General features: G+C 38.5%; 2 protein-coding genes and 1 pseudogene across 2 annotated transcripts; all 3 read left to right on the top strand.

Moving 5' to 3' along the window:
• The first annotated feature begins 1,778 nt into the window (after positions 1-1,778).
• LOC136236777 (circularly permutated Ras protein 1-like) lies at positions 1,779-9,193 on the top strand (annotated as a pseudogene).
• A 2,026-nt stretch (positions 9,194-11,219) lies between these two features.
• On the top strand, positions 11,220-16,543 carry LOC136269219 (uncharacterized). Its single transcript, XM_066064724.1, has 3 exons — positions 11,220-11,527; positions 15,474-15,744; positions 16,160-16,543. The coding sequence occupies exons 1-3, from the start codon at positions 11,271-11,273 to the stop codon at positions 16,394-16,396; spliced, it is 765 nt and encodes a 254-aa protein (XP_065920796.1). The 5' UTR covers positions 11,220-11,270; the 3' UTR covers positions 16,397-16,543.
• A 20-nt stretch (positions 16,544-16,563) lies between these two features.
• On the top strand, positions 16,564-20,986 carry LOC136269201 (uncharacterized). Its single transcript, XM_066064703.1, has 8 exons — positions 16,564-17,703; positions 17,802-17,885; positions 17,941-18,003; positions 18,106-18,549; positions 18,626-18,750; positions 18,821-19,029; positions 19,121-19,231; positions 19,602-20,986. The coding sequence occupies exons 1-5, from the start codon at positions 16,644-16,646 to the stop codon at positions 18,658-18,660; spliced, it is 1,686 nt and encodes a 561-aa protein (XP_065920775.1). The 5' UTR covers positions 16,564-16,643; the 3' UTR covers positions 18,661-18,750; positions 18,821-19,029; positions 19,121-19,231; positions 19,602-20,986.
• The last annotated feature ends 1,061 nt before the right edge of the window (positions 20,987-22,047 follow it).

The raw sequence follows: 22,047 nt of genomic DNA, 5'->3' as shown, positions 1-22,047 counted from the left end.
AGTAGCAGCAAGCAGTGGCAGTGACAGCAGCAGCAAGCAGCAGCAGCAAGCAGTGGCAGTGACAGCAGCAGCAAGCAGCAAGTAGCAGCAGCAAGCAGTGGCAGTGACAGCAGCAGCAGCAGCAACAAGCAGCAAGCAGCAGCAGCAAGCGGTGGCAGTGACAGCAGTAGCAAGCAGCAGCAGCAGCAAGCAGTGGCAGTGACAGCAGCAAGCAGTGGCAGTGACAGCAGCAGCAGCAGCAAGCAGTGGCAGTGACAGCAGCAGCAGCAGCAAGCAGCAAGCAGCAGCAGTAAGCGGTGGCAGTGACAGCAGTAGCAAGCAGCAGCAGCAGCAGCAGCAGCAAGCAGTGGCAGTGACAGCAGCAGCAAGCAGTGGCAGTGACAGCAGCAGCAAGCAGTGGCAGTGACAGCAGCAGCAGCAGCAAGCAGTGGCAGTGACAGCAGCAGCAAGCAGCAGCAGCAAGCAGTGGCAGTGACAGCAGCAGCAAGCAGCAGCAGCAAGCAGTGGCAGTGACAGCAGCAGCAGAGCAAGTAATAGCAACAAGCAGCACTGAACAGCAAGTAGTAGAAGCACAGATAGTATATTCTACATACGTAGAATTCTACGTTCATAGAATATACTATCTATCAGGGACGGATCCAGGATTTTACTAAGGAAGGAGGGAGGCACATAGGTAGAAGTCACTGTGAAGTATAGCATGCCCCCGAGGAAAATTTGAAAAATTAACATTCTGAGATTGAATTTGGTGACAATTTTGACTGAAATTTGTTGATAGTTCAAACACTGGAAGATGCTGAGTTAAAAACCAGAGAATTAGTTTAAACTGCTCCCTAATGAAAGTTTGAAAACTTAGCATTGTGAGATTGAATTTGGTGGCAATTTTGACTAAAATTTGTAAATGCTTATGAAAATTCAATGCTGAAAGCTACTGAGCTGTTAGCTATAAAGAAATTTTGAAAAACTGACTTTTTGAGAATGAGTTTGGTGCTAGTTCTGGCTGAAATTAAGATGAAAATTTTAGACTTAGCATAAGGTCCCCTGCACAAGCGTCACAAAAACTTTAAGGATGTAGATAATCCTGGCATTCGGTGTGCAGCTGTACTGACTGATCTCCAGAGAATTTCTAAATATAGCCACTATATAGCTAGGGTGTGGATAAATTGAGTTAGTTAATGACTCTATACTCAATTTAGAACAGGTTCAATTTTAGTTGTTCAAAATGAGGTATGTTACTCTTGACTGTTTTATTAGAGTAAATGACTGCTCTATTAGAGTATCTCGATTTCTAAACGTAGAGGGTGCTCTATCCAACCTAGTTCTCCTTGTGCTATGTCAAAATGGGTAACACATTTACACATAGTCATAAACTGCATAACTGAATTATGTCTAAAGTGCCTAGCTGCAACACTAAAAAATTCGCCGCCGCCCCCCCCCCCCACCTTGGATCCGCCTCTGTGACTAGTCTCGTGCCCAGACCGCTTTTTTTTCTTCTTGTGTGGGGGCGGAGAACAAAAAAAAAACGGTCTGGGCACGAGACTACTAGCTCTGTGACTATGGTAGAAGCATAACAGCAAGTATAGCAGAGACCAACAACAACAACGTACAGCAGCAGCAAACAATCGTATTGGCATCTCTGCGTCAAAACTTCTTGCTTTAAAAATCGCTGTAGACCGCTCCATTCTTTCAAGTGTACAGTACTGCACGCATATTTTCGCGATCATCTGGTCACGTGTTGCCGAGCGTGTTGCTCCCCTAGATTTAGTGTCAACTCGAGTGTCAAGAACATGAATTTTGTTAGCAATTCGTCTACTCCGCGAAGGATGACGCAGACGAGGTTGAAGAGGTGGAACAAGAAGAGGAGGAAACGATCGATGACATGCACAGACGCCGTCAAGCCAGCAGTGACGATGGACAGGTATAAAGCACAACAAGATGAGCTAAAGAGAATAGATCTTAAGGGCAATTTGCAGACTTCAAATATTGTACTTAAAGTAGATTAGGCCACTCCAATTGGTAATTATGTTTCTGGTCCTTGTGGGCGGGCGGAATTCAACGAGGATAAACAATTAAGTGACTGCTCAATTAGAGTATTTTTTGTTATTTACTGACTGTTCTATTAGAGTATATCGATCTGTACTATACACTCTGCCCATTTCTTGCAGGTTTCAGAGTCACTGATAAAGTACAAATCATGACACTTAGTTAGATTTAGCATACTTGTTGCAGCCCAATATTTGTTTCTGAAATCCAGGTTTTTCAAAGAGCTGATGTGGGCATTTTCCCAATGTATTTCTGAAATTTCACATTCTCCAAAAAAGGATGCGGGCGGTGGACCAGAAACATAATTACTAATTGGAGTGGCCTTAACTCACCTACTATGGTGGACAGGCTCCAAAAATGGACACGACTACTCGAGCTACAACAGGAATTTTGAACAACTTATTATGTCTTAATTAGCTAGTTCAAGGCTGTGGGACTTTGCACACCAAGTATCAGCTTTCTCGGCTTCTTTGTCTGGTGGCACAGCCCTGCAATGTCATTTCCGATTAATACGTACAACCGTCAATTCACAGACACCCACCGTGGCACCGTCTACAAATCACACTTACATCCAATCATTTTATTTCTTTACATTGTAGAACAACTCATCTACTTTCTAAATATCTGTTTATTTAAGCAAATCCATTTAATCACAAATTACAAATAAGACGTCACTGGAGTAATACCATAATCAAATCAATCGCACCATAAATTAAAGTATACAGAAATGTGATTAATTATACGTAGTTTGAGATACGTGTTTACGGGAAATGTGTACTGTATACTTTTACAAACACCGTATACTTCCATACACTTAAATTCATGGTGCGATTATTACTCCAGTGACGTCTCATTTTGACTGGGGATGAGTTACTCTACAACGTGAAGATATAAAACTGCTGAATGGATGTAAGTGTGATTTGTTGATGGTGGATGTCTGCAAATCAAATTTTTCCCTCCCGATTAATCGGAAATGACTTTGCAGGGCTGCTGCCACCAGACAAAGAAGCCGAGAAAGCTGATACTTGGTGTCATTGTCTAACTATTATTTGACACTGCACACTTTCTCAAGCAACTAACTCCTACAGTATGTATCAGAAGCAAAGGAAGCACCTTTCTGGTGAGGTGCATATTCAAGGGAATACTCTTTTTTCAATGCCTAGGCCTAACTAGCTACATTGTACTATGAACACTAACATGTAAATTATACAAACCTAGGAGAGGAAATTTTTGGAGATCAGACTTTCTGAATCTGAGAGTGATAGTATTATTTGTATACACTTGGTGATGATATGTAGTCATGATATATATATTCTTAGTATGGCATTTGCCTAACACCTAACACTACACAAAATCACGTTTGATTTAATGTTACAAATTTATGCAGTGTTAAGGCCTTAGCTTGGTGTGCAAAGTCCCACAGCCTTGTAAAGACATAAAAGTTATTCAAAAATTCCTGTTGTTGCTCAAGTAATCGCATCTGATTTTGGAGCCTGAGGTGAGTTCCTCTATACAGTAGGATCTCCATTATCTAAACACGTGTGCCAGTTCAATCATGAAAGTGATCAGATAAGTGAATTTGTTTGCATAAATGAAGCCCATTCATTATACAGAGTTCTGTTCAACTACTCTAATAGAACATACAGTTACTCTAATACAGTGGAACCTCAGTTATCCGAACCCCTTGGGACCAGAGGTGGTCCATAAATCTGAAAAGTCTGTATCTCTGAAACTGTGTATAAATAACCTATAATAGCATGAAGAAAATTTTTTTGAAAATGTCAGTATTTTCAACTACCCTAATAGAACAGTCACTACTCTAATAGAGCAATCATTTCCGTGGTTCGGTTAAACGAGAATCCGGATAAGTGGGGTCCGGATAACTGAGGTTCCACTGTAGAATGTTCACCTAATGACGAAATGCTCTAATAGAACAATCACCGCTACTGTTTGGATAATCAAGATTATTATTACAATTAACACTTTCAGATATGTGAGGTCCTACTGTACACCAGAGGGTAGTGAATTCCATAGCAGGAGAAGTATAGTTATTATAACCAGGGGTGGATTTAGGGCGGTTTCTGAGGTTTTGAGAAACTGATCAAGCAATTGAAATTGATTTTGCAAATGTTCAAATCGAAATATTGCTCTAATAGGGTAGTCAACTACCCTAATAGAACAGTCAAAATGTAAATTTTAACGTTACTTGTGTGCCAACACAGTACTAAAATTATATCTCAAGGCATGAAATTAATGCTAGGGGTATGCCCTCAGACCCCTAGAATGGTATCCATCTGTGTTGTATCTTCAAACTTCACATCGCTTAACTATTTAGCCTGCTCCTGATACTATGCCAGCCTATTCCTAACATAATGGTCAACTTTAAACATCTTTTGGTTCAAAAATTTCCTGGGGAAGCATGCCCCCAGACCACCCTAATTTAAGAGTGCATGCAACAGAAAATTTGGACCAAAATTCCTGGAGCCACCATAATAGGTAGAGTAGAACCTCCATTATCTGAACACCTGTGTGCCAGTTAAATCATAAAAAGTGTAAGTGAGTTTGTTTGGATAAATGAAGTCCATTCATTTATATACAATATACAGAGTTCTGTTCAACTACTCTAATAGAACATACATTTACTCTAATAGAACATTCACCTAATGACGAAATACTCTATTAGAGCAGTCACTTATACTGTTTGAAGGTTTGGATAATCAAGATTCGAGGTCCTACTGTACTGCAGCTCACTAATAGCTGCTATCCAACCTTACTATAGTATGTCTATTATACTGCACATTTGCAGACTTGCCTACTGGATATTCTGGACACTGCTGGTCAAGAGGAATACTCTGCAATGAGGGATCAGTACATGAGGACTGGCCAGTGTTTCTTGTTAGTATACTCCATCACTGATCAACAATCCTTCACTGAAGCTGAGGCAATGTACAACTTCACTACTAGGATTAAGGACACTGATAACGTGCCTGCTGTAAGTACTACTAGTAGCCTTTACTGTTTGAATATAATTAGCTATCACAACTGTAAACTAGAATGTCTTTAAAACTCATTACTCTGCTATTTGTATGGTTTTGACATACCACTTGTTTCACTTATAGATTTTGGTTGGAAACAAAAAGGATCTGGATATGGGACGGGTGGTCACATATTCCGAAGGAAAAGCTCTGGCAGACAAGTTGAGTGTTCCTTTCATGGAGACTTCAGCAAAGACTGGTCACAATGTAACTGAGGCATTCCATGAACTAGTGCGTATCACACCACGTGAAGGAGTTGACTACAGAGTGGTGATATTTGGTAGTGGTGGAGTAGGAAAATCGACTGTCTGTATTCAATATGTACAAGGTCATTTTGTGGACCAGTATGATCCAACAATTGAGGACTCTTATCGTAAACAAGTGGTCATATCAGGTCTGCCTAAGGCAACTGCTGCATCTTCCTCACCCAGTAAGTAACCGGCTTATTAACTTGTACTGTTAGTAAACATTTTTAAATAGAATCTAAGCAACAACGTAAAGGATTCTTGAGAAGTGTAATGAAGAAGAAAAAGTCTGGTCCACCATCTGCTCCTCCACCTCCTTCAGCCCCAAAGGCTGCAGCAAAGAAAAAGAAAGTTAGAGTAGCTCGAGCTAACACTAATGTGTTAGTACTCCAGTTGGGAACATTGGCAGAAGAGTCTACTATGGCCACTGGAGACCCTTATTACTGCAAGAACTCTGGCTGCAAGGCTGTCTTGTCAACTGTATCAAAAAGTTAGAAAAAGCAAAAGATGGTACAATGACATGGAAATGGTAAGAGAAGTGATGTACTGGCTAAACTGATCATGTAATTTGACTTTAGTGAATTCTGTGATCATGTCAATGAGAATGTTGATGTGACTGATGAAGAGAAGCCAAAGTGGATTATGTACTAGAACCAGTTCCCCCAGCACCTCCAGCTGATGACGATTCTGCTATCAAGGATGATGTTGCTGAAGCTAAAGCAGCCATCAAGGCATCCACTAAAGGAGGTCTAATAATCTTTGCCATTGACATTAGTGGTAGCATGGACAATACTGTGGAAGTGCCAGAGCTACAAGGTAGGTAACTAGCATACTAGAAGAACTACATGCATGGTCTTTATATACAGCTGAGTGAAGTGCAATTAGAAATGGCGGTAAAGCTAGTGGTGGCTCACGATGTGTTAGTCGACTGGAATGTATCAAAGTGTAATACGACACCTGGACCATCTCAGTGTAGAGAGACCAAATTGTCAAGTGAGAAATGTCCACCTACTTACATAACCATTGTGTGTTATGTTCAGGTTGCTCTTGTGCTATTTGAGGGTAAAGTGACTGTGTGTGGAGATGGTACTACTGATGGTTCCACAGTACAAGGTGCAACACTGAGTAACTATGATCAACTGCTCAAAAATGACATTCACTGAAGCGCTTACTTAGTGATAAATCACTTGTAGAATCAATTGAGTAAGCAATACTCTGTAGTTTGTGATGAGTATATTTCTTATGTCTCTAGTGCCCTAAAGACTCGTGTACAAGGTCTAAGTACCAAGGGATGGGCGGCTTTGGGACCAGCTCTCACACTTAGTGTAGCACTAGCATCAGATCGTACTCTCTCCTCTGAGTGTACTGATGATGTACCCTACACTGGGGTGGGATCCCTCAGTTGTCGTTGTGATTACACAGGATTTTACAGCCCTGTAAGTGACATAATGGTATTGTCATGAGGTGGTCATTAACAGGGGCGGATCCAGACTTGTGGAAAGTGGGGTCAAAATGAAATGACACTACAGGGAAGGCATACTATCCCCCCACCCAGCAGGAAATTTTTGAAAATTCCCTTTGAGATGGAAGTAATTTTGGCATGGGGTCATCACAATTTTATCTGACTGTTGTATTAGAGGTGACTGCTCTGTTAGGGTATCTTGATCTTGATGCTTATGGTATGCTCTTGACTAACAAAGTTGCATGCCACCCAGGAAATTTTTGTACATTAGACCCTCTGAAATTGAATGTGTGGCTGTTTCTTAGAGTAGCTATACAGTGGGACCTCAGTTATCCGAACCCCTTGAGACCAGGGGTGGTTCATAAGTCTGAAAAGTCCATATCTCAGAAACTGTATATAAATAACATGTACTGAAAAATAGCATAAAAAAACATTGTTAAAAATTTCAATATTATCAACTACCCTAATAGAACAGTCACCACTCTAATAGAGCAGTAATTTCCGTAGTTTGGTTAACTGAAAATCCGGATAAGTGGGGTCCAGATAACTGAGATTTCACTGACACAGTGCTGTATATTTGGTGACCAGAGTATCTCGATTTTGATGTTTATATAATGTACAATAGTTGATAGGCCAAGGTTTCCATCTACCCTCCCTTCTACCCTCCCTCCTGCTGAACTAGTTTATACAGCCCGTACAGCAACTACATACCCGTGTGCACTCAAATACAGTGGTAATAGCTAGACAGGATCTTAGAATGCAGTTCCCTTGAAAAGACTGACAAATTCTGAATATTGAAAGGTCTATACATTTTACAGATTTTGGTGTGTACAGCTATATAGCTATCAGTGGCGGATCCAGGGGGGAACTTCCCCCCCCCCCCCTTCAAATTGCATACAAGATCGAGATACTCTAATAGAGCAGTCACTCTAATAAAGCAGTCAGTGTTCATGAGGCAGTGTAGCTAAACTATGAAGCTATGAATAAGGATCTTTATAGTATATACTTTTTGGTAAAGGACAGCCATTATTGCTGTGACCCTTTTTTTTCCTCTTTTTTTCTTTTTTTGCTCTTCAACTTCAGCAAAGTGCACCCCCCCTTTTCAAACTCTGGATCCGCCCCTGGCTATTTAGACAGCAATCAAAGAAAAGTTACTGTTTGTGTTAAAAGGAATTCTGTTTGATTATACTCTGTCTGATACACACAGCTAATAACTGTGTACTTTTATACAGCACTTTTAATGTGGGTTTCAATTAGCATGTAGGCTGGCCATTGGGAGTCTTGAGAATACAGCATTTATAAGATAGACATTGGTTGCATTTGTGTAGCCAATAGAAAGATAAAACATCACTGGATGAGATTTTCATGACGTATACAGCATGTATACAAAAAAACCTTTGGAGGGGGGAAAGAGAGTCCCCCTTAAATCTGCCACCGATTAATGTTTGTTCTAATTTACAGATTGGAGAAGATACTAAGACTTGTAATGTTACTTTTCCATACTGGGAATTGATAGAGATACTCAGTGTGGTTTATAAGCCATCAGTCAAGCAGCCTCCATTACTGGTGGAACTATTAACATTCTTCATCCTCTTGAGATGGTACGACAGATACGTAGCATTGCTCAAAATGTCATTGTCGCCACTGAAGTGGAAGTAAGCATGATAACTTACCCTTGCTTACTACTGAAGACAGATAGATCTACTAAGATCAGTAGTGTACAATGTATTGTGAGACACTATTAACTGGACTACTGTAGGAGGCTAGTTGGTTTCATGAAGAAATAGGCAATACTCCACGAAACATGGACTTCACTGTGGAGTTCATTACTAAAGATAGAGATGCAGCTAAGAAAATAGGAAGCATTCCTTTCCAAGTGCAGGTCATCTACCATCGACCACATCAAATGAAATGTTTAAGAGTTATCAGCAAATGTCGAGAATTCACTCAGAAACGAGAAGACATCGAACAAGTAATTAATAATTAGTTGTATAAATAATTCACTGTACCCTATTTCTACAGGATTGTAATATTGGAGTAAGTGGATTAGCTGCTGTACAAAAGAGTGCAGCACTAGCTCAACGTGGTCAGTTAGATGAAGCACGTCAAGTACTCCACTCTGCTCAATGTTTGATGCAAACAGCTGCAAGATCTGATCAACAATATGAGGAGTACGCCAACTTTGTTAGTAGCTGTCTCGAGCTGGACTCAGAATTGCAACAAGCATCACATGATACATCAAGACAATCATCAGATTCTATGGCAAAGTTACTTCACACTAAGAAAGCTGCTCACATGGGCCAGTTCCTGTCTGGTGGAGCCAAGAAGGGAATAGCCAGCAAACCTAAAGCTGATGCAAGAGTACAAGAACAATACTATGGGTACAAACACAAATGAACATTTTCAACATGAGAGCCAATTTGTTTATATGTTATAATGTTTGTAAATGTTTTTTTTTTTTTTTTTTGCAAAATGTACAATCGTAATATTTTTTACGCGTGATACATAGTAAGTACTCCAATTTTGTTATCAATGAGTAATAATCCATGATGGAGACCAGTTGTGTCTATAATGCCAGTTTTTGAAAATCAAGTTGTAGGTGCCACACTAGATTATAGATTACATAGTGACTAGTCTTTCCTGGAACCTAAAATCACAATGGTATGCAACTTTTACAATGTGATATATGGAAGTAGCTGAGCAGGAAAATCAGTTCTTTGTGTATATACATCTGACAATTATTGTGTGGACTATAGTTGTGCAACAGTATGATCCAGCAATTATGCAATCACAAGTAAAAATATCTGGTATGCAAGCCTGACGGTTCTGCTGAATGTATGCTGTGTATATATATGATATATATATATATATATCATGCATGTCGACAGTTAGCAATACTTCTCATTTTGTACACCAATAGCCTTATAATTAAAATGTAGTTACTGCATATATAGTATCAGTCACCATGCATGCATAAACGGTAAACTAAGAGCAAAACTATGTGACCCAATTTGGAAAACCATTCTTAAGATACTGATTGTTTATCTATCTTCTGTTGAAATTTTAGCTTGATATCTTGAAGGGTTCCATAGATATTATGAATAGTCAATTTACGGGTCTATATGCATTACTATGAAAAGTTCATTTGTAATGTATTAAAGTGTGACAAATGGTGATAAATCATTTCAGCTTTGTTGACGAATCAAATAATTTCATTCCTAGCTACCACATATAAATAGACTTCTGATAAGCGTTCTGATCCTTTTCTTTAATAACATCTGAGTATCATTGTCTAAAGACTTAGTTTAAGCCATTCCACGCATTGTGAAATCACAACATTGTCTGATAAAATCATCCTAGTAGAAAGAAGCTTTGAGTGTTGAATTTCACAGCACAAAGGTTGCATAATAGTTGCTTGTGCAAAAAATGAAAAATGATTTTACAATACTGAAAAATTTAAGTGAGCTTTCCTCAGTGCAACTTTTGCATGTTCCCAAAAGGATGATTTTCCAAAATCCAGTCACAGAAATTTGCATGCAAATTCTTGTCAGCCAGCTACAAAACAACCATGTACCCTAGTAATGGTGTAAAACTAATGGAATAATTTACAGGACAATCAAGCAATTACAGCACATCAGTAATCGTATCAATGAAATAGATGGGAAATTGTTTCGATCATTTTATGCATGAATGAATCTTTTTGACTAGGTACTTCACACATTGTACGGTTATACACACTGCATACATGATAATAACATGCATATAGCCTATATTTTTACACTATGGTAATTCTCAATACTACTGATACTCTAGCAGCAACAGTAGCAGCAGCAGTATGCAGCAGCAGCAAGCAGCAAACAACAGCAAGCAGTATAGCAATAAGCAGCACGCCAGCAGCAAACAGCACTAATAGCAACGAGCAGCAGCAGCAACAAGTAGTAGCAGCAAACAAGCAGCAAGCAGTAGCAGTAGCAAGCAGTAGCAACAAGCAGCCGCAGCAACAGCAAGCAAGCAAGCAGTAGCAGTAGCAACAAGCAATAGCAATAAGCAGTAGCAATAAGCAGCAGCAGCAAACGACAGCAAGCAGCACTAATAGCAACGAGCAGCAGCAGCAACATGCAAGTAGCAACAGCAAGCAAGCAGTAGCAGTAGCAAGCAGTAGCAACAAGCAGCAGCAGCAAGCAGCAGCAGCAAGCAGTAAACAACAGCAAGCAACGGGATGGGGTAAAACGGGGACGGGGACGGGGACAGGGACGGTCAATTGGAGTATAACCGCGGGACGCATGTATAGTTAGCTACGTACGTAGCTATAGGTAGCTGATGACGCGTGCATGCATGCTTGCATTGATGTGACGGTTTACTTTAAATGAACTTGTGGCAACCTTTGAAGTACCATATAGGGTCTGAGAGATTTTGTCGTCCTTGGTACGTATTTAAGCCCAGATCTCACACTGAGAGACTCTTAATCTCGCACTGGGAGGCTTCTAAATGGATTGTGAAGCGGGAGATCCGCAAAGTAGTTCATGCTCACCCGAGTCAGACTGTAAACTTCTTTCTAACGATTTGAATGAAGCTCTAGACTATAGCCAAGTTATGGATTACCTGGAGAATGCTGACACAACCTACAAGGATTACATTAACACTTCGGAATCTAATCCTCCCGTCCAACCTAAAGGAGGGACAGTGTTTCTTTATGATCTAGGTTTAGATGAAGCACAGTGGGAATTGAAGAAGAAGAAGCTAAGGTAAGGGAATGCATGATATTTCTGCTATATATAGCTATATGTACCTAGCAGCTGATATTCATTGCATCTGTAAAATGTCATATCAGAACAATTCAATATAATTTAATGTCATTTAGCTATAGTATGAAAATGTACTGTTTGTTCAATTAGAATTATTTTTAAAAAACTGATTCTACAGAAACCTGTTAATTTTAGCAACTTTTATATGCTCACCTGTATAGCACGTATATCATATAGGGGGTGGGAGGGTGCGGAGGGGAGGGGTGGTGGGTCGCCCACGCACAAGAAGTGGCTGACAGTGAAAAAACAGTCTATAAGTATCATGCAACTGTTTAAATATATACGTTCTTTGATATTGTATATACATTAGTTTGCCAGTGATAGTTATAAACAGCGAACAGAATGTAATGAATTGCCCGCCCACGCACAATTTGCACCTTCGTTAAAATGGCCTTGCTCAAAGACGATTAAATGTCTAGGACGTATAGTTTTCTGTATAAATACTTTGGTTTGTTTATCATGCTGTAATATTGAGCTGCTGTGTTATGCTATAATAATATTAATGCTTATATTATTATTTTAATAATGTTTCTATTACTTTAGTGCACGGTGGGAGGTGGAAGCGTCCATGATGACGATTGGGCACTGTGCAAATAAGGTGAGTGTATGCTTTGTACTAAGAAACCCACGTAGCTGTGCAGGGCTCATCTTCTATATAGTCTTTTTGTTTTTGTTTTTTCGAGGGGTAGTCAACGCCCATGCAAAACACCGAAATGGTGTACCGGAGGGGTTGCCAACGCCCACGCAAAGCACCCAAATGGTGTGTACGAGAGTCCCAATCTTTATGTATTTTAAAAGCATTTAGTGAGATTGCTAACTAGTAACTACCTGTACAGTTGTTGATCTACATCTTGTTTTAGGTATTCGTGATCGATCATTGTCTACTTTGTTAAACTCACTTTCTCCATTATTTTTACGTGATTTTGGATTTAGGATTTGGTTTCTAAAATATTTGTGTATTTCTGATTGGATTTCATTTCTGATTGGATTTCTCACATAGTGTACAAGAGTCCCAAGGCATTGGCTACCCCTCGCTTTTTACCAAAAGTCACTAGTTGACAAAGGTAGTCTGACCATCTAATAATGATATTAGAATCTAAATTAAATTCTTGATCACAGATACACATTTCCCTTGTTGCTATATGTGGTGGACCACAAAATTAACTAATGTAAACAACCCTTACAATACCTTGCAGTGTTTTATTTTTATGTGAGCATGTAGTGTAGTGTAGTGTGTGTGTGTGTGTGTGAGTGTGTGTGTGTGTGTGTGTGTGTGTGTGTGTGTGTGTGTGTGTGTGTGTGTGTGTGTGTGTGAGTGTGTGTGTGTGTGTGTGTGTGTGTGTGTGAGTGAGTGAGTGTGTGTGTGTGCGTGTGCGTGCGTGATAAAGATTTTTTTAAATTCACCAATTAAAATGTAACCGTTTTTTCCACAGGTTTACATTCTGGAGATCTGCAAACAGCTAAGGTTTACATTCTGGAGATCTGGCAACAGCTAACTTGAAAGTTTTATATTGACAATTTTTAAAAAAAATTAATATCTATTTGATTACATGTACAATGGCTATTGACCATTGAAAAGTTGATGAATTAAACATTCACGAAAGGAATGCTTCTCCATTGCAACTCGCCTACGCAATATAGCGCGCGCTTCACTAATAATTAGTGCTCAGCCGGGGTATGCGACTATTGGTAGGCATTCCAGACTGATCTTAAAATTTTGGAAAAACGGGCTTTTTATATGCTCAATAGATAGAGTATTGATTGCTGATCTCAGAAATATATAGTTTGTCGGGTTGGAATTAGCTACTTTGGCATGCACAGTGCTTAAAAACTGAAAAAAGGTACATTTTTTCTCCAGGGCTCCCCATACATTTTGCAGGGGAAAATGGCACAATTGAATCAGGAAGCCATCTAGCAATCTGGACTATCTTGAAACTGCAGTTGCTTCTAGCTGCAAGTTTGTACATGTAGTGAGAGTAACTTCAGGTCTTATCGGATCTCAGCGCTCTTTGTATGCTTTGTGGTGAGCAAATATGTTTCACCTACTGCACACTTCTCAATACAATGGTGTATGCCCATAGGCAAGTGGCTATCTCAAGTTGGTAAAAACATCAAGTTAACAAGTTATAAAGGTAAACAACTAAAGTGGAGGTGCCACAATGATGCAACAATACCTAAGGTGGAGTTGTGGTTTCAATTATGGCATTGTTATGCCGACTTTGAAGTGGTTTATACTTTTGAGCTGATGACACAACCATCAGAAAATTGCTCTGGAGCTGAAAATCGCTAACCCGAGCGAAGTAACTACGCACTTTAAAGTAAGCACCAGTGACTACCTTCCACCCGACCGTACGTTTTTTAAAGTTTTAAAGTATTCTATATACATTACAAGGCTTGAAAAGATTACAAAACAACACAAAACTTACTTATGTGTAACGCGCACGATAAAACTAAGATTTTCATGATGATCAGCGTGTGGACAAACCCCACAGCGATTTTCACCCTCATTGGAGCTCGGACGACTGAGCAATCCCAAGTTAAACACGAGTTGTCATTTTGTGCCAGGGTTCTATTGGGGAATATACGGAGAATTTTTTTATTAAAAAATCTCGGATACTGGAATGCCTACTATTGGATTGAGATGGTGATTTTTATAAAATTAGGCAGGTTATATAGAGCCGGTACCGGTTACACTGTTTTGCCGGCAGTGGAGGGTATAATACTTAGAATGTTACGTGCATTAAAAAAAAACTTGTACAAAAACCTAAGAAAGCGAAAAAAAAAAGTTGTCTAAGCGGGGGTTCGAACCCGGGCATCCGTACTCATAAGCAATGCTTGTAACGATTAGGCCAATGAAACTTAATTACCAGTTTCTCGCTCAGATTTTTGAAAATTTGATGCGGGCGGGTGGTTATTATTCATTATTCATTATTTTTCCAAAAGCACAACACACATCCCAAACATGAAGATTTCTGCCAAAAAACAGTGAGATTTATATTGATTACTCTTGCATTAAATAGCTAAAGTACGTTACTAATCTATAACAAGTGATTTTTCCATTAGAGTATAGCTGATTGCTCTATTAGAGTAAAAGTGACTGTTCTATTAGAGTATTTCGATCTGAAATACCAATAATGAAATTCCATGCGGGTGTATCAAAAGCATGCGGGGCGATGACGCGAAACTGCTAATCAAGTTTCATTGGCCTTATACCACCGGCGCTGCAGCTAGTCATATTATTTAGTTTCTACGTTATAAACATCCGACTGAAGTGACTTCTATGTGAAGAAGAAACCAAAGCTGAACCCTAGCCTACCGCCCTAACGCTAAGGAACTACTTTTCGCATCCCCTAAAGTTGAATGCTCGGGGCAACCTACTAGACGCGTGCCCTAAAGTTGAATGCTCGGGGCAACCTACTAGTGCCGGCACAATAGCCGTTAGTGTTTGCAAACCGGTACCGGCTAAATATACACTTCGATAAAATTATTTGTATCATGTATAACGTTCGTCACGAACGGTATAACTAGCTGAAGTATTCAAGCAAGGAGTGATCTAGCCTTGTATGACGGGGATTAGTTAAAAAGTTCGCGCCTGGATTGTTGGGGTGTGCCAATATTTTCATTGCCAATGGTTTTATGTGTAATGTTAAACCCCCTACTTTGTACCATGAAAAAGGCCGTATTAAGCTGTTGCGTTTTACGTGAAAGTAGATGTCATCTTGGCCATTCCTGCTAGAACGGGGGAAAGGTTTAAAAGTTATCTGACGCTCCATGACAGAGCCTTGAAAACCTGCTTCCAGTGTAGACGCGTGTAGCTATCTTGTAAACGAAAAAAAATTTTTTTTTAAAGTCGCTTAATTGTTTGATATGTTTTCTCAATTTATAGATGTGACCAATACAAATGGGTGCACAAAGGTACTTGTACTACAGAATTTGGTAAATATTCCATCAAAAAGAAGACTGGTGCAATAGATGTCAAGGATAGAAAATCTGAAATTGGTGACAATTCGTTTAAAAGATTTGAATACTGGGGTATAGGATCAAGTTATTTAATTCATTATTTAGGAGATCACACAATCTATAAGTCTTTTCAGCACCGCAACTGCAAGAAAGCTTCAAAACCATTTGTGCGTTCGGCACCTCACATCAAAGAAAAGGTATATGGCAAAATAATATAGCAAAAGTTCATCAGTAATAAAAATAGTAAGAGAGAGTGCCTAACTGCCAGTTAACAGTTTTACTGATGACAGAGAACTGTTGATAGGTGTATAGAGTGCTGTTGATAGGTACTGGCTTTGTTCTACCAAAGTAGGATACCCTCTAAGATACACAGTGATTTTGTTGAAAGTGCTCTAGACTAGTTAGATACCCTCCCTTACTGTTTTTATTGATTATAGGTACTCAGTTGCACATATGATCTAAAATATGCATCTGTGTAATGTTAATGTTGCATGTGGAAGTACAATTATGTGTATAGCTAACTGTTGAATTTTAATATTTGTACTGCTATATGCTTCTGCATCTGCTGCATGTTGTAGCTTTGCTGTTAATGTGTGTATGTGCATTATACAGGTTTTAAACAAAGGTCCTATGGTTTCTACCCAAAAAATCTATCAACAAATTGTTAATGAAGATGAAGGTGGACCACAGCATGTTATTAAGACCCCAAGAAACCAAAATCAAGTCAAAAATTTCAAGAAAGAAGTAGATCGACAATTCAGAATATCTCATGATGCTTTTTCAATACTTATCAGTTGTGTTTCCAACTGCAGTTTAAGGATCGAAAAGGGGAATCACAGGATTTTCTAAAACATTTTCAAATTTATCCAACTGTATGCATTCATCTGCTACCACACCCTCTCTTGGAGAACCTAGAAGTGTTGCTAAGAGTGTCATCAAATCCAGTAATCTTGCATTATGATACCATGTTTAATATGGGGGATTTTTTTATCTCTCAACTCTAGTTTACTGAAATTCAATATTCCAGAAAGATCCTATCACACCAGTGGCTTTTTTCATTCATTCAAGAAGACTCAAGGAAGATCACTTGCTATTTATGAAAAGTCTTAGGCATTCATTACCACTCCTGGCTTCAAAGAGATTGCTTATGGTAACTGATAGGGAGTTTGACTTCTCTGATATTTTTCCATTGTGTTTGAATACATTTTGCTGGAACCATCTTGAGCGTGACTTGCACTTTTATTTGAAGAATGCGAACTGCCAACCATCTAAAATTAGTTTTTATGTTAATGCTTTCAAAGCTTTGATGATAGAAGAAAGAGAAGAAGATTTTAATGCTGCTTGGATAAGTGTCAAGAAGACTTTTACTAATTCAACTGTGCTACAGTACTTTGAAAAAAAGCTTCTACCTGCCTTTAAGGTACACTCATCAATTTGGAAGTTAAGAGAGATGGGTGTTTCAAATCCTGAAAATGGGATAACAAATAATCCTGCTGAATCAATGAATGCAGTCCTTCATAATTTGCAAGGGTGGAAACAAGTACCACTAGACGTGATTTGTGTATCATTGTTTCACTTATCATGTTACTATCAGCGCGAAACTGTAAGAGCATATCATCTCTGCGGCTCATGGCAGTTTAAAGATGCCTTCACATACATGCAGCGTGACCCAAGTCTTATTCCCTTTCTTCCAAAAGGAATTGACCCAAAGGACATCGTTAGTAAAGCAAGAGAAGGCATTTCATTTTCATGCAATACTGATGAGACATATAATACTGGCTCGGATGAGCCATCTAACCCTACATCTATCAAAGCAAGCTCTATAATTAAAGGTGATAGTCAACTAGCACTTGCAAGGGAGGCTATTCATGGTAAACGTGTAATGCTGACTGACAAGGGATGTTGGATGGTCAGAGCTGCAGATGATGAGACACCTTATGCTGTTCGACTTTTCCCAAAAGAAAGTTGCTCATGTCCTTCAGCGAGGATGTGCTACCATATAATGGCTTGCAAGCTGATGATTGGCCAAGAAATTGGTGACATTGGGAAACCTAATATGACCCATTTAAATCAAAAGATAAGGCAGAAGAATAAAGAAAAACCATCAGGCAGAAAGCCTCCACGGAAGAAGACTTTTGAAAGCATTGCCTCAAATTGTATGTTTAAGTGTTTTATCAAGAGTTCATAATAAAAATAGTATGAACTCTTGGTTTTGTATGTACAAAGAACATGTGTTACTTGCTTTCTCCCACAGATCATAGTGGAAGTGAAGATGAACCTGATAAACAAAACACACATAAATCAAAACGAAAACGTGATCTTGAAGAAAACACTGAAGGTACCTATAATATTTTTATTAATGTAAAGTGCACAGCTGTGATTACGTACAATAGGTAATGAGGATGGGAAGTTGGATAACCAGCCACTGAAGAAAATCCGATGTAATTCTGCCATTTGTAAGTATACATGTCAGTAAGTTTATTTTATTGGTATAATATGTAGATTTGGCATAGAGTAGTGCAATCAGGACACTGATAATGTATGTTTTGATATTCCAGATGATGGTGCAAACCACAAAGAATTTGAATTTGATGCTGGTTATGAAGAGTACCTCAAAGAAGCAAGGAAAGATAATGATTCGCCTCCAGTTGATGTTTCTGAGAAAATGAGATGCCTTATTACGAATGCAACAAACTTTTCTGCAACTCCTATTGGTCCTATTGGAGAACACATTGTTACTGGCTATTTCCATCAATTAATACCACCATCATTTGCAAGTTCGTTTGTGGCCAACTCTTATCGAGATTCTGATCTTTTGCGTGAATTATTTAAAGCAAATAATGAAAAAGAACCTGACATAATTGTGCATCCTCATCAAACTGAGATATATGAAACTATAAACAAGGACAAGAAAGCATATAAAAAGACCGTTGCAGCTTTGAAAATGGAAAATCCAACCATTGCTAATCTTTTGATTGACTTCTATGATGCGCACATGGAAAGTAAGTGTATACTTAAAAGCTAGAGCATAATAATGTTGTATATATTATATAATATTATATGTAATGTACTTGACAGGAATGTATAGATCAGACAGTCCTATGGTAAACTAGGAAAAATGTGCAAGTATCCAAAGTTATTGTAGCGCTGATGGTGTGATGCAAACAGTGCTTGTGGAATCCTCCCATTGCTTAGCTTCACAAGTATGTATATCTCCTGTAACTACACTAATGCATGTTACAATAATTATATTATTCTCTCACATACTTATAGACCTTTCAAAATTTGCAAAAGTAAATCTGTCACCATTTAGTCTGCAAATACTTGGTGAAAGGAATTCTAATGTAGCAGCAGATCGAGAGATCTTTTGTGGTGATGCCTTTTGCCAAAAGCTGAAGTGGGAAGCCATTCTAACAAGAATAGATAATTTATTTCCGGGGAAGTTACTTTGTTTGCATGTCTGCTAAACAAGCTTAGATGAGGTAAGGTTTTCATTTATTTATGTAATATATATGTACTCTGTATGCGTAATATATATGTACTCTGTATGCACATTAACTTATTTGCATTCAGGAAATTGCTGGTTTGACTGTGGGCAAGATGGTAGTGATCCAGACAAAGCGAAATAATCAAGTTGCATTCTTAAAAAGGTTACCAAATGAAAAAGAAATACCAGCCATTCAGGTAAGTAAGAATGCATGTCTAGTGGATACTGCTATATGGTATATATGATATATGTGTGACAAAATCAGCTTATAGCCCCAAAACATGTATGTTCACTTAATCTTGTTTATCTCCTACTCTATATATATATATAAGCTAGAATAACTGCAAACTTCATGAAAATTCTTTACAGAAGTGGTTAAAATTTTATTCAGATGCCATAATCACAGAGCAAGTTAGCGGGTTAACTTTAAACATGTAAAAATTGGTAAAATTTTGACAGGCTATAAGACTGATATAATCATATAATATAATAGTGCTTGAGCACTACAAAAGGTTTAATAATTCTTAATGTGCATGCTGCATATTAGTTTTCTATTTGCATTCACAGGTAGTTTCAGCATACAATGAGCCTGACAGAATGGAACTGAACTATCATGCTGGAATTGCCACCCGAACATTAGCTCAGTCAGCTCTTGTTTTTCATGCCTCAATCCAGTGCTTTAACACTGATTATGCAGATGTTATTACAGCTGTGCTGCTAATCGGAGTGTATGTGTATGGATGAACACCTAGACTTGTCCAAAGTTAAATTAAACAATGAAGATGCTATAAGATGGTTACACAATTTTCTTTCTTTGAAAGAAGTCAAACTGAATGATAAAATGTTTGATCTCTGTACTAAGTCAGAGGAGAAGCCTGAGATGGATGAAGTTCAACTTCATTGTTTCTGCTTGACTCCCTGGATTGATGGATCTACTTCAAAAGCAATTTACAACACGCAGCAAAAGGATTATAAAGCATACCAGTGCTGCATCTGTTTAGACTGGTTTCACAAAGCTTGTCTTGTAAAGCTTTACGTTTCATTACCTAAGCGCCAAGAGGAATTTGTTTGTAGCAGATGTACCATACCTACCACACTAAAGTGGAACCACAGTAATTTTACAAACACTTGTACCTCAGACAACTTCTTGACCATCTTAATGCTATACTGCCAACAACATCCCCAATTTTTATCACACTTTGGTTGATAGTGAGATGGAAAACTCAATAAAAGCTGGTCTTTCATTGATGATCGGGAATAGCTCAGGATTTGATGAAGGCAAATCACTGATACTGAAAGAAGCACATTCTAAGCTTAATTTTCCTCGAGCTGCAAATGGGAAGCTTGACTGCTATGGGACTGAGAACAGCAGATTTTTATGTTTGATTTCGCATGTGTGGAAATTACAGATACAACAGCAGTGTACATCTCCTTATTGCCCAAATAAGAATATGACGAGGACAGGTTATCAAACTACATTTTCTTTTGCATCTAATACAAAGCATATTTTTCCCACCCCAGGCCATATCATGGGTTATTGTGGATCTGAATTCCCCAGTAAGCCACCCCGAAAGGCACAATATACCATCACTGATCGAATTGATGCTGCTGCTAACAGTGTAAGGGATCAGTTCTATGCATGTAAAGGAGAATCCAAAGTTTTATCATGCCAGTTTGTGAACAAAAGTCCATGGGTAGTTCCTGTCAGTATAGAATCAACCAGTCTTGAAGAAGTCAATAATTTGCCACTGTCACTAACCATTTATGATTGGCATTATTGGGTTGGTGGTTGCACCATTAATACCAGAGGACATTTTGTCTCAATCATCTTGTGGCATGGACACCCCTTCTACTATGATGGCCTGAATCAACAAAACAGCAAAGATTTACTGAATATGGCCTCCAATTTGAAAACATCGACTGGTTCATATGCTTATTACTTTTTGTAGAGATGTTGGCTATACAATGTTTTATTAAACATAAATTACTAAGCTGCATTTGTAATCATTATGAATTTTGTTGTTTTGCATAGCTATAATATAATCGTGTCATGTTTGATCATTGTCTCATCAGTATAATACAATCAGCATAATTATAGTAATGCTGGATGTTTTATTAGCTATAGTGGCCACTGATCATGATACTATATACTGCATGGGCTGCACTGACTTCAATAACTGGTTATATGCCACACTAGCTGACAGCATATTGTCAGTATGAAAGACCAAAGCATGCAGTGTTGGTTCTTCAATTTAATAATGTAGCTTTTATTAGCAAAGCTGTTTTTTATTGCCCAAAATTAATGTTATATATAGCTGTATTAATATAGATTATATTAGTAATAATATGATTAGCAGAGCATGCATGCATAATATATATAATAAGTTCAACTGCGGAATATTCAAACTAGCTTATATCAGCTAAGTAACAATATTACACATGAATTATAGCTAATACTGGTAGGAACACAAGCTACTACTGAATTGAATGATGCTGTCTGGCTATATAGCTCGGAAATTTAAAGGTGCAAAAGGAATAAAAATTCATGATAGAGCCTAACTAAATATTATGCATGCATGCATAGCTTCCCATATTCATGATTGTAGCTATATATTATATACCCGCATTATACATCTACGCTCGCTCATGTACCCATGCATGCATGTACTGCTAATAACATACACACAATTCAGTAGGGATGGTAACAAGCTATAGACCAAGATGTTATTACTGTATATATAGACAGCTTCAGGGGCGGATCCAGACTTATGGAAAGGGGGGGGGGGGGGTCAAAAATAAACTGAGGCACTACATTATCTCTGGTTTGATAAGGTGAGACCAAAAAAAAAAAAAAAAAAAAGGTCACAGCCAGCTGGCAATAGTTGCCCACCTCACCAACCACGCATTTATAGCTGATAAAGTACATAAAAATCCTTAAATAGCTCACTACACACTGTTCTAATACTATGACTGCTTTATTAGAGTGACCGCTCTATTAGAGTATCTCGATCTT

Source organism: Dysidea avara, chromosome 10, assembly GCF_963678975.1.
Source record: "Dysidea avara chromosome 10, odDysAvar1.4, whole genome shotgun sequence".
Lineage (NCBI taxonomy): Eukaryota > Metazoa > Porifera > Demospongiae > Dictyoceratida > Dysideidae > Dysidea > Dysidea avara.
The sequence above is the reverse complement of the archived record's forward strand: the minus strand, read 5'-3'. Positions and strand labels throughout refer to the sequence as shown.

Coding starts and splice junctions, on each gene's coding strand:
- LOC136269219 (XM_066064724.1), top strand. CDS start 11,271: ATGGATTGTGAAGCGGGAGATCCGCAAAGTAGTTCATGCTCACCCGAG. Junction 11,528..15,473: donor TTGAAGAAGAAGAAGCTAAG/GTAAGGGAATGC, acceptor CTCAATTTATAG/ATGTGACCAATACAAATGGG. Junction 15,745..16,159: donor CACCTCACATCAAAGAAAAG/GTATATGGCAAA, acceptor TGCATTATACAG/GTTTTAAACAAAGGTCCTAT.
- LOC136269201 (XM_066064703.1), top strand. CDS start 16,644: ATGAAAAGTCTTAGGCATTCATTACCACTCCTGGCTTCAAAGAGATTG. Junction 17,704..17,801: donor TGAAAGCATTGCCTCAAATT/GTATGTTTAAGT, acceptor TTTCTCCCACAG/ATCATAGTGGAAGTGAAGAT. Junction 17,886..17,940: donor TCTTGAAGAAAACACTGAAG/GTACCTATAATA, acceptor TACGTACAATAG/GTAATGAGGATGGGAAGTTG.